This window comes from Neodiprion pinetum, chromosome 2, assembly GCF_021155775.2.
Source record: "Neodiprion pinetum isolate iyNeoPine1 chromosome 2, iyNeoPine1.2, whole genome shotgun sequence".
NCBI classification, from domain to species: Eukaryota; Metazoa; Arthropoda; class Insecta; order Hymenoptera; family Diprionidae; genus Neodiprion; species Neodiprion pinetum.
The window spans coordinates 28,329,904-28,348,620 of NC_060233.1; the positions used below are offsets into that span (position 1 = coordinate 28,329,904).

At 36.3% G+C, this 18,717-nt stretch overlaps 3 protein-coding genes and 1 long non-coding RNA gene across 4 annotated transcripts; all 4 read right to left on the minus strand.

The window, feature by feature from the left end:
- Positions 1-4,250: 4,250 nt before the first annotated feature.
- LOC124213083 (uncharacterized) lies at positions 4,251-6,070 on the minus strand. The gene is made up of 2 exons (XM_046613934.2): positions 5,912-6,070; positions 4,251-4,718 (listed from the first exon to the last, which is right to left on the minus strand). The coding sequence occupies exons 1-2, from the start codon at positions 5,970-5,972 to the stop codon at positions 4,513-4,515; spliced, it is 267 nt and encodes an 88-aa protein (XP_046469890.1). The 5' UTR covers positions 5,973-6,070; the 3' UTR covers positions 4,251-4,512.
- Positions 6,071-8,116: 2,046 nt separating this feature from the next.
- LOC124213081 (protein spalt-accessory-like) lies at positions 8,117-9,453 on the minus strand. Its single transcript, XM_046613933.1, has 2 exons — positions 9,296-9,453; positions 8,117-8,517 (listed from the first exon to the last, which is right to left on the minus strand). The coding sequence occupies exons 1-2, from the start codon at positions 9,354-9,356 to the stop codon at positions 8,300-8,302; spliced, it is 279 nt and encodes a 92-aa protein (XP_046469889.1). The 5' UTR covers positions 9,357-9,453; the 3' UTR covers positions 8,117-8,299.
- Positions 9,454-10,840: 1,387 nt separating this feature from the next.
- On the minus strand, positions 10,841-12,644 carry LOC124213079 (uncharacterized). The gene is made up of 2 exons (XM_046613930.2): positions 12,485-12,644; positions 10,841-11,279 (listed from the first exon to the last, which is right to left on the minus strand). Exons 1-2 carry the CDS (start codon positions 12,537-12,539, stop codon positions 11,005-11,007), a joined length of 330 nt encoding a protein of 109 aa, XP_046469886.1. The 5' UTR covers positions 12,540-12,644; the 3' UTR covers positions 10,841-11,004.
- Positions 12,645-15,346: 2,702 nt separating this feature from the next.
- LOC124213084 (uncharacterized) lies at positions 15,347-17,714 on the minus strand. The gene is made up of 2 exons (XR_006881813.2): positions 17,178-17,714; positions 15,347-16,119 (listed from the first exon to the last, which is right to left on the minus strand). It is a non-coding gene; the product is annotated as an uncharacterized lncRNA (long non-coding RNA).
- Positions 17,715-18,717: the final 1,003 nt, after the last annotated feature.

An 18,717-nucleotide genomic window follows, 5' to 3' on the forward strand; every position in this document is an offset into this window, starting at 1 on the left:
GCAATCTGTATATTTTGATAGAAATTTCACATCTATTCGTGATCTTAGCACTCCGATACATTCGAAAACTGGAATGAATTTTTTTTCCTTCGCCGTGTAGAAGGGTTTCGAACTCTTTGCACTTGGTTCGCGCTAATCGGAGTCAATAATTTCAGTTTTCTTAATAATTGTGTCACATTTGCACGCCGGGTTTTTAAGTTATCTTGGAACAGCTGTTATTTATACGGAAAGCTTCGAGAATAATCATGGAATTTACGGATGAAAGATAAAAGTTTCACCTTTATTTTATACTTTCGAATTTGTAGAATGGTCTTTACATAATTATCAAAGTTATGTCAATTCCAGCAGGTAACAGACGTCTCGACGAGTCCACGCTTTTCTCGTCATTACGATGTTGTCCATTACGCTTCAAATAGAAAAATCAGATCGACAGTTTTCGAGGTCAACACACTCGTACAAGTTATCGCATCAAGGGGACTTTCGTTTCGATAGGTTTTCCATAATTTCATAAGATTTCAACGCGTATTATATGCGAAGTTGATCCCAAAATGATGCGTGAAATGGTGAAAGGTTGACTTGCCACCTGACCATTTTTCGTAAGTATGCAAAAATGACTAATTGCCAAGTATCGAAAATAATTTAGGCTTATGCAAAAGCTCCGAAAAATAACAGACACAAAGTTACTGTCACTTGATAATTAATCAGTGTACCACAAATTACTTTTAATTCGTTGGAACTTTTACGGCTATTCAAATTTCTCAATCAGCGAAAGACTTGCACAAATTACATTTTGTACTCATCATTTTCGGCGTGTCAATGCAAGCATTTAACCGAACAGCCGGCCTCGTTCTTGAGTTCAAAAATTTGCCAACCGTGAAGCTACATCCAAACTCCGGGGTGGAAAAAAAAAAAAAATGAGGGAAGTATATCATAATTGAGCATATTATTTATTGACGTACTCTACAATTATATAGTAACTTGAGAATAGAAAATTAATAACCAGCACCGTGTTAGTGATTGTACCGGGACAATCTCTTGAAACTTGAAAATCAACTGCGCATGCTCGAGTTTTATCAGCTGTTCGTGCAGGCTGGCCATCCCGAGTTTTCAGCTGTCAAACTGTTTCTGGCGGCGATGTAGTTGATACGAATTTTGGAGGTTAAAATCTCGAATAATTGAAGCGGTGACTCGGAAAGGTTTGAGAAGCATTTGTTATTGGGCCGGAAATATGATTCTTCAAAGAACGGTCGGAATTTAATGCTTACGCTCTTTGAAAATTCAAACGTACACATTTTGCGTAGGTTGGCCCGCCTGCATCGCAGACAAGAATATCGCTGCGGGAAGATTTCGCCTACCAATGAGATTGAATTATTTGGCGCATGCGCGGTTGATATTCAAGTTTAAAGAGATTGTCCCGGTACATGATTGCCATGTTTATTTTAAATCGTATCGATGTTCCGGGTCAACTGTTTTCATCAATTCTTTGGCTGCTTCGAGACTTGAGACATCTTCATCGCGTTTCTCGTCCTTCGTAATTAATTCCAATACTGTAAACGAGACAAACGAGAAACGTCATTATACGCGTGAATCTCTTACCCACTCGGAGAAATTACCAAATGCGAATAGTTTCAATTCTTCAATTGAACTAGGTATTCATTTTAGTCATTGTATCGAATAAATACAGTTCTTAATAAATTTAAACAATTTATTTTTCTAATAAATGCGTCTTTAGTCAATGGTATTAGTAATGCCAAATACATCGCTGACCCACTTATCTTCATCCTCGTTTTTGTAATTGTCATGGTTGCCTTCTTCGTCATGTTTTTGTGTATCGCTCGATCCGGCTTCATGGAACTCACCGTCACCTTGACTTCTATTACCCCAATCGCCATGTACAAAAAAGAACATGTGTAGTTACAATTTTTCAATACCTCTATTGGTTTTTTCTAATAACGGGGTGAGGAGTGGGGGATCATTTGCAGTTTGAATCCAAAATTGCACTAGCTTCGGCTCCCGTCTTGAATTTGAAGGGGAATTTGGTTTTGTCAACTAACTCAGTTATTTTCAAGTTTTGCCTAAAATGATCGCAACTAAACTTTTGGATAATTTGATTTTCTACTACTATGGATATTACAATTTTTTTTTCTACGATTGATATTTCGTACGTGAAATTAAGTTATAGCATTTTCTTGTTTATCATTAACTTTGGCGCATAACAAAATGTGAAAAATCTTGTAGTGAACAAAATTCAACCCCTCCCGTTCCCACCCCCAAAGATTATCAATTGAAAATAATGGTAAGAAAAGAATTGCAATCATACAGTGTCAAGACCATCAAAACCGATATAAATAAATCTTATTGTTAGGTATCGGCGAGCGTATAATTACAAATTTAATACCACGGACATTAAATCGATTTTCTTACGTTTCATTGATATGTTTCTAATTTTATGTGCGTGAGATTGAATTTTATTTCTTATCTAAACACTGTAACCATTGTAAATAACAAATAAATATGCATAAGGGTATTCGGACCAATATGAGCAAACAATGCTTATCATCAACAAAAGAAACATACTCGTCTCTATTTTTTAAGTATAAAAAGCTGAAATTTGTTAAAATACTGTACAATCCATTTTAGACAAACACCTCGAAATACGGTGACGCTAAATGAAATTAAGTATACTGCTCCTTCATTATCAGAGTTGCGCTTAAAATTTTTATTCGTAATTTACGAGAAGCTGCAAAAAATTGCGCACGATTATATCATCCTTACCCATATAACGATTGCTTCAGGCCTTCGCTATGAGAGCCTACGGAGTCTTCGCGTTTATGGGGTTTGTGAGTCGAAAACTTTCCGTCTATAGCTGTAAGCGAAGATATTGAAAAAGTTTTATAAAATTTTTTTACCAATCATATGTCACGAAGCTGATAGAAAGTTCAAAATTCGCGCTTCGTCGTGTTGAGTATTCGTGACGGTACAAGTGATGAAACTTAATTAAGAAGAGCTTCGGATAACTAGAGACTATTTTTTTTAAAATTTTTTTGTTATTTTGTTTTTTATTATTTACATAAATTAATTAAATTTTTATCGAAAAACTTACGATGTGCTTGATCGCTCACAACGATAACGGTGACGATCACTAAAACGAAGGTGAAATATTTTGACATGTTTAGTGTAAAGTCAACGCGATATTATACGTCCACTAAACACATAAAAGCGGAGATTTAACGTTTGGGTTTTGACTGTGCAGACTCAGGATTCGTACCGTTTATTTATAGATGAATTTTTGCTATTTAATCCGCTATTTCACAAAATTTTACATTTGCATATCAAGAGGACGTGTAAAAGTTTATGGCTGAATATCGTAAGCGTGATACTTATATTCAAATCGCAACAATTATAAACGATCGTACGGACACAAGGCACTTATTTTTTTGTTCAAACACATTTCACCCGGTGCAGTATTCGTGGCGTTGTTTCGCGACAATGAAGAGAAAGAGGCACGCAACGTTGCTTTATACACCTCAGCCTGTATGTGGAACTTCTTTATTTTCTTTGAAAAATTGCGTTTTTTTTTTTAATTTTTTTACTTTTTATTTTTATTTTTTTTTTTTGTCTTTTTCACTAAATGTCGCGAGTTACGAATCTTAATTATTGTCGCTGGTATAACCTCTTGTATAAATATGCTGCTGATCAGGTCTTCGATTATAAAGTGGTACCTGCGTAAATGACGCGACGCGGAGTTCGGGGAAAAATATTTATATTCAGTTGTAATTATTATTCAATGGACAGGAGTTGGTATCGATCATTTTTGACCTACTGATAATTTCTCGTTAAATATCGTATTTCTTGCAGTATTTTTACGCACTCGAAGCGAATCCGTCGGTAATCGTAATTTAAATTAGGATGTAATAGTATATTGTAATGTATGTTAAGTTTGAAATATTAGTCGTTGGTGAGCCGAAGGCGAATATTGAAAATAAGCGAGGCAAAAAGACAATTGCCTCCTTGTTTCGCACGATTATTTATACATGGGGTATTCCACGTTTTAATCCGATTGCCCTTTCGCACAATCAAAATACATATCGAAAGAATGAAGTTTGAATTTTGTCCGATTTTTTCGAAGCATCGATATCTAATTAATTACCTTCGTTTCGTAATTCCAGTATTTTCCATTTATATATTCTCAGGGATATCTTCGCAGCTTACAAACATAAGTAGTTTTACAAATACTCAATGTACTCGAGTATTTCGTATTGAGATTTATAAAAAGTATCGAATATGGTACAGATACTTGTAGTCCGTTTTTATTTATAATATTCACCTTTTTATTTTAATTTCAAACATTGCGAGATTTTCGACTTTACAAGACAGTGCGCATTATAATTACTGCAGAAAAATAGGTAGTTACTAATCTTAAGACGTGTCCAGATTCATGCGTTATCCATATCATTTACGAATCGCCATTTTCGTTTGAGAAGAGCCAGGATCATGATCGTAATCGCACGTTTATCTCCTGCCGAATCCTCCCAGTAACCCCGACAGTCCTGAAAATCCGCTGCTTCCCAGGATTCCGCCGTCTCCATTTCCTTGACCTCCAAGTCCACCGATTCCACCGATTCCACCTCCTGGTTGACCTCCTCCTCCTCCTCCTTGGCCACCTCCATTTCCCAAACCTCCACCACCGTTTCCACCGTTATTGCCGCCATTCTGAGCTAAGGATGAGAAGATGAACGTCACGTCAAATTCTAGTGGGAATTTCATTATTATCACTGAGATACGGTCAGTGCATCAAATAAATGCTCCTTCTGATACCTACGAGTATATTCCAAGATTTGGCTGTGAGTCGATAATTAATCTGGTTCCTGGTTTTTATGAACACATCAAGAGCCGTTACCGGTGTGCAGGTTATTATACAGATATTAACTATTTTCGTTGTTTATAATAAACGTAAAATATAGTCCCGGGTACCAAATGAAAACCATTTTAGTAGCTATGAGCATAAAATGTAGTGTTACTGTATTTGCTATGTGACAATAGTCACTTGTACTATACTTTCTTATAGCTACTGCGATGATTTTACATCGGTGCGAAAACCATACACAAAACAGATTCAATATTGCAATAACCATAAAATATATTGTTAACAGCTATAATCACACTCGATATTCACTTGCCGTACATTTTCTTGTGATTGGAACAACATTTGATCCCTTATTACAACGGCATACATTTTATAAGAATTTTACTAAGCAACTGTTGGCAATGAAATTTGATCAACGAATAACTCGTGTGGATTCGATAATTCGAGATAAATACTAAAACTTCTCTGACCATTAATAAACAAACTGGGATGAAAAGAAACAGTGACGGGTTCTGTAACGGTTACTAAATATCGATGGTAGGGCAAAAATGGAGGAAGACGAGCTAAATGATAGAGACGAGGAAGAAACTTTTCGCATATAGACAGGATTTGATAGTTCTGCTGAGGGTGATGATCGTTCGCAGAGAGAAATAATTCACTGGACTAACTAATTATAATGTTAATATAGTCTCACTGCAGCAGAAAACGTTTCGCAAGCTTGGACAAGTTGATTTAACTTGTAGCAAACTGCAATGATATTAACACTTAAATTCGCTAGTCTGGTAGACAACAATATGTGTCACTCAAAAAAATTTTGTCATAAAAACTATACAATTCCAGCCAAAAGTTCTTTACTAAAATATTGAACCCGTGCCTCACGACTGTAAAAAAAAATTCAATTATATGCATGCTTACGTCACTTTTTCACAATTAGCAACCGCCTTTGGTTCCGGAAATACGATTTTTTAAACCTGTCTCAATCTAAATGCATGATTTAACAATAAACTCATCGAATATAATATAATAATTAACAATTAAACGTACCCATCGACGAGGAAGCGAAAAGCGCGACGGCGAGCAGAAGAATAGTAATCAACTTAATCATTTTGATAAAGTATCCGGCACCGATTGCAAATGCGATTCTGACAATATGCTTTTAGCGAACCGCGAAATATACGCCTGACGATTTCTCGCCGATCTATTTCGGCTTTTATACCATTTCCCTCAACGTTCCGAATATAGAGATGCATGTTAGATAAGTTGGCGCGGCTGTAAATTCGTTTCGCTGTAATTAGTTACACGTTACTATTATTATTCGGTTTCCCTTCTCGCCAATATATTTCTTCTACCTTACTCGCGGTATTATGTCAACAAGTTTTTACCCGGTCCCACCTTCTGCCAGCTCTACTCTACGGATGAATTATTAAAACCCGTGCAGGGAATCCCCGATGTCATTGTATGTGCTTCTTGTAACCTTGATTTTCACTCGAGTTGAACGGCGAATCGTCGATCGGTTGGAACAAAATATACTCACGACCGGTTGGTGTGATGTAAGGTGAACGTATCCTGGCAGGTTGATCGTGAAAGAAGAATCGATGCAGATTGTAAAGTTTTGATCAGCGGATCAACGCGAAAGCCTGGAAAAATCGGTTTTCGTCACATTGTTTTGGAAAAACTGGAACGGAAAGTTGAATTGAAATTCTGCGTCAAGACCATTTCGATACGACTTTTTTTTTTAACTATTCGCGTCGTTTCTATGAACTGAAAACAAGCAGTAAAAACAGTTTTTCTGCGATAATTTTTTTCAATATGAAAAATGGAATAATCTGTCGGTCTGTTCGACTAACTTCCGCAATGATCTCGAAAATGGATGAATGAAAAATCTGAAACTGATGGGACTTGGTAGCCAATTGAAAAAGTTTTGAAAGTAAATTACAAAAGAAAAAATTCTGACAAACCTAATCTGTACATTGTGAAAAAAAGAAATATATAAACTGGGAAAAACGCAATCGTTTATCTAGAAAAAGTTATGTTTATCGATAAAACCTTAAAAAATTTATTTCCGGTAGAACCGGAAGTTCAAATTAAACAGAACATGGCAATTTTTCATGCCCATCATTTTCTTGCAAAATCCTGTAAGTTTTACATTTTTTTATCAAACCCGTTTCCGAGATCATCGTCAGAGTTTGTTGATCTCGCCGAGATTTTTCTAACAACCGGTTTTTCGGATTCTAGACGTTCGAAAACGTAAAGATTCGTTGAAATTAGAAAAAGTGATTTCCGACCAAAACCAATACTCTTCTTATATCACCAAATCCGACGAAGAGCAAAAACTTTCGTCTGTACAGTTACTATAAAATTGCAATAAAAATGTATGTATTTATGTTTGAATCAAGAATATAGAATTGCCCGTGACCTTGATTTCGAGACGGTGTATTTTTATTCTACAAACAGTCGCCTCTTTAATTCAGCGAAACGTATTATTATACCAGCTATAAGCGTGGGTGGTAAGAATAAAAACTTATACGAGGCGAGACAAGACCTGAATTTTACGCGTTACGAGTCACGAGCTTCATGATTTATAATGCGTAAGCTATTTACTATTTTACATCTAATCCGATCTTTATAAAAATTGAACGATTAGTTGCGAAGATTTATTATTTATATATATATATATATATATGCTTTCTGGTTACTAATCAGTAATCAGTAAATATTTACTCATTCGTCGTTAAATAATTACGCTACTGCGATGAAAGAACTCAGTGTACGCATATTTACAATTGATATGTAAATTTAAAAACCGGTACTATTTGCTTCTAGTATCTGAAGCGAGCGTGTAACTTTTTCGCCATGAGAGCGAAACGCTGAGACTGAAAGGCTTTCGACCAGAAGATATGTGATTCGAGAAACAGGAATTTTACAATAGAAAAATTTATTCCCAAACCGGTTTCGGGGAAAATCTTAATTTAATCACGCGTCGTTCTTTCGATACGCTGCGCATTATACCAATTACAAGAATAAATAAAACACGTGACAGGAGACCGAGTTTTCCTGGAATTTTGCGTATGCATTTTTGTAAGAATAGAAAAAAAAAGTACAGCATGAATTTTAACTAACCACAAATCGTTTATCAACATTAATTAAAGGTGCGAAGTAGTTTCTCCATTTTTAATGATTAACTTTTTTCAGTTTACCGTCAATCATTGTAAGAACATGTAACCTGCGTGTGAAATAAGCCTTTCCATATTTTGTTTTTCCATTTAGTAAGTTTTGTTACATTTTTGATATTTATTTTGCATTGCGAATACAGTGAGGATTAATAATATACATAATTCGAGGTGAAATATTTAAAGAATTGTTTCCATTGTCAAATCCTGATTCTTGCGAGGTCCTTTTTAATCGCAGATCTTCACGGTTGCAACCGAGCAGTCATTTTCTGCCGATTCCTTCGTTTACGAATCCTTCATCCACAAAACCTTCGTCGACAAATCCTGCTTCGAGAAATCCTGGTCCACCTCCACCTCCACCGAATCCACCCGGACCTCCTCCACCTCCACCGAATCCACCTGGATCTCCTCCTCCTGCACCTCCAAATCCTGGTCCTCCACCCCCGCCGCCAAATCCTCCAGGTCCACCGCCGAATTGGGCTAGGAATTGGAAACAGACTTGATTATGAATAATCGATTCGATAAAGAGGGATTTGCTTGATCAGAAATGGCGAGCACGTCAAGTGCTGACAGTTTTTGATTTTTGTTTACGGGCCACAAGCCGTGGGAAAGCATTAATCGCATACGATATACATAACCTGCAAACAAATTATAGAGCACTAATTCGCAGCGATCAATCATTTGTAGAGACTGAAATAGCGGATCGATGTTTGCGGTGTGGACTGCACGGGATTATTATTATTATTATTGAAACAAGGCGAAAGAAAATAGCTTAGTCATTAATCAGGGAGCTAATGTGAGAAGAATCGTTGGACAGGGGCTTGGGTTTTTTCAAGTTCAAAAGTGAGGGAACTCAGCGTTCGAAAAAGTGCTCGTATCTCAACCTATGGCTGAGCTGTGAAGTGGAAATACGGATGGGAGTTGAAATTTACAATTGAAACTGCGCAGAAAATGCTTGAATAAAATTAGAAAATTTCAAAGATGCGACAAAGTTGCGAGCACTAAAATCAAAGTGACAGTAATATTGTTCAATCCCAGCGTGTGTGAACTGTCTTTTTAAAATTGGAATTTAGTAGAATCCAACAATCCATAAGATCAATTAATATTCCTCATTTGAATGCATAAATTGTTTATGAAGCAATATTTCACTTGACAATGAGTAGAATCAGGATCAATTAAAAAATTGTGCTTTTTTTTACCAAACGAACGATCGATGCAGACGTTTTAAGCACTGTCAATATAAGTCGAGGAAACTCACCCATCGCCGATGTTGCGATTAGAGCGACTGCCAGCAGAAAGATCGCGATCGTCTTGGTCATGTCGAAATTGTCGATATATCAATGCCAAGGAAGTTTTGGCGAACTGATTCGATCGAATGATTTTCAGTCGCTCTGTTTCGACTTTTATACAATCCGTCGCTCCCCTGCTAATCCATTGTCAATTCGTTGCGCGGTTACGTTTTACACACTATTTGTTTACTATTTCCACCTCTGTTTTTTAATCACTTTTTTTAAACCTAGCTGTTAATACGTCCCCGTCACATGACTCGTTAAAGAAATTAAAATCGATCACGGAGTTCTAGATTCGATTTTCTTCTTGGCTTTGGTTTCTATTGGAGCTAAATTCCGCACGGAAGTAAAAAGTAGAGTGAAAGTATTCTGGCTCTCTGAAATAGCAATCCAGATGTCTTGCAGTGAGAGAATATTCGTAAAGCGACTTAACGATCAGCGTAATATGGCATTTAATTTGAAACAGTTTCAATGGTCCTTCAAACGAATTGGAAACACAAAAGAAATTCTCTTTCAAAACCACTTCGAGTAAGGTTTTAATAAGGAAATCGTAGCATGCGATTGAATCGTTTTGAGGGTAATTTGCATTTAAAATTCACAATTGACTCTAGCTGTTTACCCTGAGAATTTTTCGACCGCATAAATCTGACAGTGAAATGTTCCGTGACAACGAATAGCAATGCCCGTAACCTTGCAGTTTCACGGTACAGTGAAATTGCCATTTCATCAATCACCGTATTAATCAAGCAAATCTTTACTTATGTGAAAAACATCTAGCATCCACGTAAAAAGCACGTTACATAATCACTCGTATAATTATCGCGTAATTCGATCAAGTATCGTTCTAATCCTCCTTTCTAATTCCTTCAGGCAAAATTTCGCACCAACCATTTACTAACGAAGACAGGTTTCCAAATTTTGCATCAAACTTCAGCGAAGAACAGGCACAACGCTTAGTTATCTTGTAAAGTGAAAGACAAAGTTCGCAGACCAAAGTTCACGGTCAGGATAAGACACTGATATCGTTTCTTATCTGATTCCGTACAAGCTTAATAAATTATTGTTTAGTCTCAGCATGAAAGAATGACCTCAGAACTTTAACTTCGTTTGCAAATGGTGTTTACTTGCGACAGGATGCAAGGAGATGATTGTGGGTGCAGAATATCACAGGTCATTGACTTGACCTTGGCCTTGGACCAACAGACTCGCATCGCCTCGGGTCAAAATCTGTAAAGCCATGCTTCAGCTAGCCGGCCAATGTTACGCTGAATCCGATGCTCACGTAACCGATGAAAAAGAAACGCTTACCTAATCATTTCGGTCCACAAGCTACTGCGGTTTTGTTTGAACAATTTGGAATCATCCTCAGGACAAATGGATTCGAAAAATCGGTAACGAGGAGAACCATCTCTCTGCTCTTTTTTTTCTGATAAAATCTATCCTGTGAGTTGAAAGGTTAATGAAAAGAGGAAAGGAAAAAACAGACGGGAAGATGGATTGCATTATGTCATGTGTACATTTTGACCATTTCAAGTTTATTATCGCGATAGGAAACAAAAACTTATTTATGAAACATATGCAGAAGACTAAGTTTCTTCGCGTTATCCGCGTTGGCTATTCCATTTGAAAATATATAGTAATTTCCATTGCCTCCACGCAACACCGATGATTCTCCGCCTTATTGTTGGCCAAATTCTGATGGTCCTCCGTCTTGTTGTTGTCCGAATCCTGAGGATCCTCCTCCCTGCTGTTCACCGAATCCTGAGGATCCTTCTTGCTGCTGTCCGAATCCTGAGGATCCTCCTAGCTGTTGTCCGAATCCTGAGGATCCTCCTCCTTGCTGTCCACTAAATCCTGAGGATCCTCCTTGCTGTGTTCCGAATCCTGAGGATCCTCCTCCTTGCGGTCCACCGAATCCTGAAGATCCTCCTTGACCGCCGCCACCAAATTGCGCTGAGATTTGAAAACGATTAGTTGGTGATTACTTTCGAAAGTAAGGAAAAACGACATTTGGTAGAGAATCGATTGATCAGTTTTCGTGCATATTTTGCCACAGTAAAATACTTTTCTGTACAAGAAGTTTTATCTACTCTTGTGATAAAGAAATTAAATGGAAGAATGTATTTCATATTCGTAAATTACAGTTTTAAAGTCGTTTGCTATTTTACTACACCCAACGGCAATGTTATTAGGTTAAATTGTCATATCCTCTAAACAGAAATAGGGTATAAGATACTCAAATTTTGGTCACTGTGCCATATTTGTAGTTTTCAGATTCAAAGTATAGGAGTAAAAATTACTCAGTTCTGATCAGATTATCAATCACCCAGTACAGATGGATTATGTTTTGAGCAATGCAATAAGTACTAAGTACCGTTGTACTTCGTGTTCATAATTCTAGTAATTTCAAAGTACTACAGTATTGAGGTAATTAGTACATGTCAATGCCGTAATTACAAAGTTCACAAATCGAAAAATAGTCGTGAGTTGTCAAATGCATTGTATGTGACCTTATTATTTCAAATTTACGCGGTTGTATCGGTCATGCCAGCAGCTGTTTTATCGATGCATGTATGAAATTTGAAATCATAGTATCGATATTTATAATATTTTCCGGAGAAACTTTAAACTTCTACATTAGCATTATAATTTTTTTATCATCCTTGTATTTACTGTTATATGTTTCAGAAAATGAACAAACGCTTTCTACAAAATTTACGTTGCAACTAGTCTTGTAGTAGATTGCAATTTACACGTGATAATTTTCTCATACAAAATATTCTTCAGGTATTTGCGAATGTCACAAAATGCTGAATTAGCATGCAGGTTTTTATATTAACAATACAACGTTAATTAGAATTTCTTATTTCACAAAGTACAAAATACATTCGTACTTGATATTTAGTCAATATCAAGTACATAAGTATCATGTACTTCGTGATTACTAAAGGTATTTTCAATCCATCCAAAGACTCAATTCAATGCTAAACTTCGACTATGAGCAAGTTCGAACACAAATTTTGAACATCCGATACACTTTATTCTTTAAATATCCATCAATGGATCAGTCGATGAACTATAACATTATCAGCCGAACATAGCGTAAAATTTTCTAATCTTGTGCTTTTATAATTAAATATGGCGAAGCAAAAACTTACGCATTGCGGCAGCAATCAAGGCGATGGTTAGTAGGATGACTACAGTCTTGATCATCTTGAGAATATCAGGATCGACTATGCTTGTTGAAACGGGACCAGCGATAATAGTTCACGGTGTGTTTTGATATAACGAGACTGAGCTGCGTATCTGCGATTTTATACTTATCTATCTGCCCCTTCCGACGTCTAAATACTCACTTCACACGGTGCGTGATGTTTGCTGACACAGGTGTACGTCGAGTACAATTTCAAGTCCGCAACAGGGTTCCGTGTTTTTTTGGCTCTTCCTTAAGACGGCAAGATGACTTTTTTCACAAAGAATATAGCGACTTTTTGCTCACGATTATGCTCCAGAGGTCCATGTTCAAATTTTGACTTTGACGAGCGGTCATGGACAGCGAATATCGTTGTTTCACGATGACAGACTTATTTGAAACTAAAATAGCACCGTCCACCGATCTTACGACCGTACCTTTCATGAGCCGACGAACATACGTTGGACGAGAATTCTATGAAATCGATTTTTGTCGGTCATGATTCGCCATGTTTGAGTATCGACTTGCTATCAAGCTGCCTTAGAACGGCGTGTCCATGACCCTTGGTGAGATCCAAACGTTCCAAAGACGGTAGAGCACAAGACTTCAAGGACGTGTATGTAAAATAGCTGTTTATTCATCGAAGTACCAGTCACATTATCATCCAATCCGAAACGTCAAGAATTCGGAATTCTAGATGTACTAAATTTTAACACTGAAGATCTGTAATTAAAAATGTCCAAATAATCCACAAAAAGGTCATTTTCGCAGTAGATAAAAACTATTACGTGGCTGTTCAACAAATACGTTTGTTTTTAGAGAAGGGGGGGGGGGGGGGGGGATATAACGTTCGATATATTTATTTATCTACCTCGAATACGTTCCATTACGGACAGTCTTAAAAATAGATCGAATTATGGATTAATAGACAAATAAAAAAAACTCTGGCAAAGTGAGAGGGGTCGAGATTTTTTTATATATTATTTTTTGGGGATCTGGTCAAACAAACATATTCGTTGAATGGCCCCTAGTCCAAAATTCTTGATAACCTTCAAAATGACTATACGTTAAAACGTTTCGAATATGGCGAACACATTGCAAGTGTTATTAGTATTACTTTACAAGGGTAACTTTACTATCGTCCAGCGGTGCCTGTTTTAAACTCCGGTCTTCGGTTTTGAGTGTTTTTAATCGTTCGATCATTCGCGTTGCTGGGATTTTTACCTGGTACATTTTTCACTCTGTGATTTTCCGCTCTTGAATTCGTAGGTATTGTAAGACTTTTAATTTCGAATTATGAGCCCTGTATTATATTGTAAATTGTGATATTGAGATCTGGAATTTAGAAAGCGATTGACAGCTTTCATGCTTTATGGATAATGATCTTAGAAAGGGTGCTAACCGTTTTTTTCGATGAGAACTTTACTGAAACGTTTATTTTATAGCATATAATATGACTTGCGTGCTCTGAAATCTAAATCTCGCAGGTTCCATTTTCATCACAAGCGTATAATTCTTTCGACTATTTTCTAAGCGGATTTCTAATTCTGCCGGTTATGATTCGTTTTCAAATAAAAATTCGTAAAATGCATTCTGGACTGTATCGTACATTTAAATTTCATTTATTGAATTTAGTACCGCTTCGTTTGCATCGACAATAAAAAGCTGACTGAAACTGGGATTTTTATTAGTTACAGAATATAAAGGTGTATTAATTTCATTATAAATCTGTCCTATGAAGCGAAAGAAACTTCGCTGTTGTAACTTTGAATTCAGTCAAAAAAATATTCTGATTTGGCATGACTGCTTTGAAACAAAGATGAAGAAGAAAAAAGGAGGCAACAACCATTGAAAGAATCTTCATTATTTCTAATACAAATGTTTCGTCAGTTTTATTTGTATAAATTTTCCTTGGCGCGTGACTTTTTCATCTATGATTTTGGTTCTTCGTTGTTTCACTGAAAACTGTTTCAATCCGAATAATTACAGATTCAATTAAATGACCGGCTCATATAATTTTTTTTTTTTTATTTCGTCTAATAATAACGCTTCCTGCATTTCTATTTTGTAAGAAAGTAATATCTTTGTTCAATCCTCCAACGCAATTGAATCGTCTGCTTTATTGTATGAATTTTATTGCTATTTCAATTCGCAATAGTTGTTTATCAAGCTATCAAACAAACACAAACCGTAATGTAAAGCAACACAGTTTGTAGAATCAATACTTTAGAGTCTAATATTAAATTAGTTCTAAATTCGACTGGACATGTATTTTTTAAGATTGGATTCTGTTCATGACCATTTGTGCGCTTTGTCTTGTGTGGATAGGATTCCTCAGATTTGTCACGTGTCTACTAAATTTAACTCTACACTCTTCACTACTCTAGGAGACTCGGGTTCGTTCTAAAGAATTTCAAAATTGTAATCTTTCACAGTTTTTAAAATTCGTAATACCAACCCCTTCATTCCTCAGCCTACGGCCTAATTCCAGTTTCAGGTTATATAAAAAAGAACACTGAAAATACCTTAATCCCAAGTGAAAACTTGAATGTGAAAATTACCGAGAGCAATAAAATAAACGACACTTGCTCTTCAATGAGTGCCTGTATTATGAGAGACAGAAATAGCTTGTATCAGGTATTAAATGTCAGAGGTGAAACGCTGCTAAACCACTTGGAATTAGACGGTCTCGTTACTCAATCGGAGGAATTGCTCGACTTGTCAGTGTGGATACGCATATAATCAGCTGTCGAGGCTGCTCGGTCATAGACCTGGTATAACGTCTGGTTTGTTGTTGTAATGCGAATTAGCAGAATGTACAATCAAATAATGAATAATTGCCTTTATTTAATAGAAGTATTTCATTGCTATATTGTGACGTGGTAACGTCGCATTTCATTAAGCCATTCTAGAGCGAAATATTTTTTCATAGTCTCGTAAGTTCCAGTATTTACCTAATGTTAATGAAAGCATTTATTTTAAATGGGTACATTTTTCTCTCAGTATAGTCAGTGATTGACAAATGAAGGAAGGCTTCCGAACAATACTGCACCCAGAATTAATTCCATCCACTAACACGATTAAAAATTTAATATACCAAGTTTACGTACTAGAACAAAACAATCATGATCAAAAATCGATGTAATCATATTTTTATTCGTGAAATCCTGTAACGGAATGAACAAATAATTGTATTACATCAATGGCGCGTAACCATCACATATTAAAAAATAAAATACAAAGAACGAAAAGTTAAGAAAGCGTAAAAGAACACGGTGCGTTTTAATTCAAAATAGATGTTGTCCTTTCTGGTTTCATTGGACTGTTGCAAAGTGGTGGAAAATTTTCGAAAAATTCGAAGCTCGACGCAGGACTCTTGCACATCCCGAACGATCGGTGAACGTATTATTTGTTTCACGATTTCCGGTTCGCCATATCGATTCTTGATTTAACGACCATATCCTCGATGGTGACCGTGGTTATGGCCGTGGCCATAGTCCTGGCCATGACCCTGATTGTGTCCCCGATACCCATCGCCGTGATGCCCACCGTATCCGCCATACTGTCCGCCTCCATTTCCGTATCCACCGCCACGTTGGGCTATAAAAAGAGAGAAATCAGTTTGCAAGTGATAGACAAAAACTGAAATAAAATGAATGACCATGCGATGATAAGTTCAGGCAAAGCATTTCGAAGGTGGCTAAATCTGTTGTCCGGTGCGGGATGGGCTCGTTTAAATCCGCTATTGCAGGCACAGGTATATTTGTTAATAACAAATAATGTTGCAACATTTTTGTGATAACCTTCCCCGTAAAAAATGTCGGGTGAAGGAATTGGAGCTTGTGACAATAGTGAGTTGAAGCGTAAATCCCGGCGAGGTAGAAATTTTAACAGAATATAGGACCGAGAATACAAAGACATCAATCAAAATCTTTTTCATTCATTATTAAAATCATCACCGTCTTCTGTACGTATCTATATATGTCCGATTAAAAAACCTCTCTCGTCTCAATTTTACTTTACGGACAATTTTCTCCTCACTCATCGTTTTATCTTTTTATTTATACATCTGTGTGTTATTTTTTATTTAATATGTGTTTTTTTTTTTTCTCACTATCAGGCTAAGTTTGATAGACCTTCGACGAGTGTCCCTTTTATACTGTAACCATAGTATAACGAATTTAAGAAAGAGTGGAGAAATAGAAAACAAAAATCGAAGTTCCAAAAATTATACAAAAAAGTTAAATTTCGCTTGGTGTCTGATTTTATGTATTTATGTTTTTTTCTTATTCTGTCGCGTAGATTGTAGAAGAAACTAAAATCGTTACAAGCTCATCCGAAATCTTGAGCTGTTTTTGTGCCCGCTGTCTACGTTCGTGTCTACTTATTCCAATTTTATTACATGGATAGGATTCTAATAATACCAGACATAAGCCTGGGAAAAACATAAGATCCGAATAGATCCAGGTATAGGTAATGGGCTCAAAAACCGTACGAGATTCCGTGTAAGACGAATATTGCTCTTGCCGATCTCTTCTTCTTTGCATAAAATACAACTCTCTACCCGAAGAGAAGAGTTTTCTTGTACTAGGTTACTGTTGTTCCAACGGATATCAGATATTTCTATATCGTATTCAATAAAGGTGGAAAAAACTTACGCATAGCAGTAGCAATCAATGCGATGGCAAGTACAAGTACGATGGTCTTAAACATCTTGAGAGGTGGAATCGACGACGCGTTTGCAAACTCGGAAATTGAAGCTATAAACGTTGACGATGTGGATAATTCGATCTGGTCATTCTTTAGCAGCTCACTCAGGGTTTTATACTCACCGATCTACCCCTCCCGATATCCAAATGTGTTTACAACGTCTCGCATTTGCATACTAGGCCACTCCTGTTGGAATCCTGCACCTTTTTCTTCATAATTGAACGTTTTATTTGTGGCTTGTTTATCACAAATCACCGTCGAATATCATAACATATAACGCACGTCTGCTCGACCTGCTTGACTATAACCATTATTGAATGTTCACTCATTAAGCTCGGTCTGAACGGATTCACGTCGAACAGTGCATGTATGAAAAAATCGCGTGACGTATAACCATTATTTTTTCTAATTCAAATATGTACCATCGTTTCATTGAACCTCAAAGGTTAATTAAACAAGTAACTAGTATTAAGTATTATTAAAGGGATTGGATTAACAATTGTCGTTTTATAATCAGAAAGAGATCGTTTGATTATCGGACTTGTCGTTTCTCTTGCAAATTGGTCGTATTGTGCTTTCCACTTTCTGTATGCCAAGTCTACGTATAAATGAAGGTTCCTCTTCAGACGGGATTTAACTGTGAAAAACTGTTCATCAATATAGGTAGACAAAGATGAGGATCTAAAACATAAGACTTCCATCAATAGAAGTAATGTTATGGTAAGTTGTCATTGCAAATAAACTTTAAATCTGGGGAGTCTGAAGAACGAAAATAATAAACGATTGACTTGTGCGAAATAAGTTATTTCACTTTTTATTTTATCATTCCAACGGAATGTAAAACAAGTGTTGAAATATTTGAAGCTCGATTTCTTATCATTTATCATGTAACAGAATCCTGATGTCAATCAATTTTTCATATTCAGAACAAACCGATATTTTATCATCGAGCATCTTTCATTGCCTTCATTGTTTCATAATCCATTCGCTAAGAAATAGGCAACCTCATTTTTCGGTCAGTTATAAATATTTCTAGTCTTACGCGGATTTTTAGGTTATTCTTAGTGAGCGGAGTATCTTATACATTTGCCATATTCTCAGAAGGTTTTGTATGCGAGCAAAGATGCGATTCGGTTGAAATTTGCACAGATTACTGTTTTTACAGCGAAAATGTGCCAATAAGGTTTTCAGCTCAATAACACTTCCGATTTTGAAACGACAATCGCTATAACTTGATGCAATGAAATTTAAGGGTACTTTTAATCTGTCTAGTATTTTCTAAATTTTCTTCTCTCTCTCTCAATATTTCTCTTCTCAATAGCACTTCAATACAAACTTGCGATCGTTGTAAAAAATAAATATTCTATTTTCCGAAGTAATGTGCGCTTTGTTGGTCATTTCGTTGTCAGAAATAACGAAGGCTAAATTAGTTATATTATTTCATCAACCGCAAAAATATCAGACAAACCAGCCTTGAGGATCGAGTTT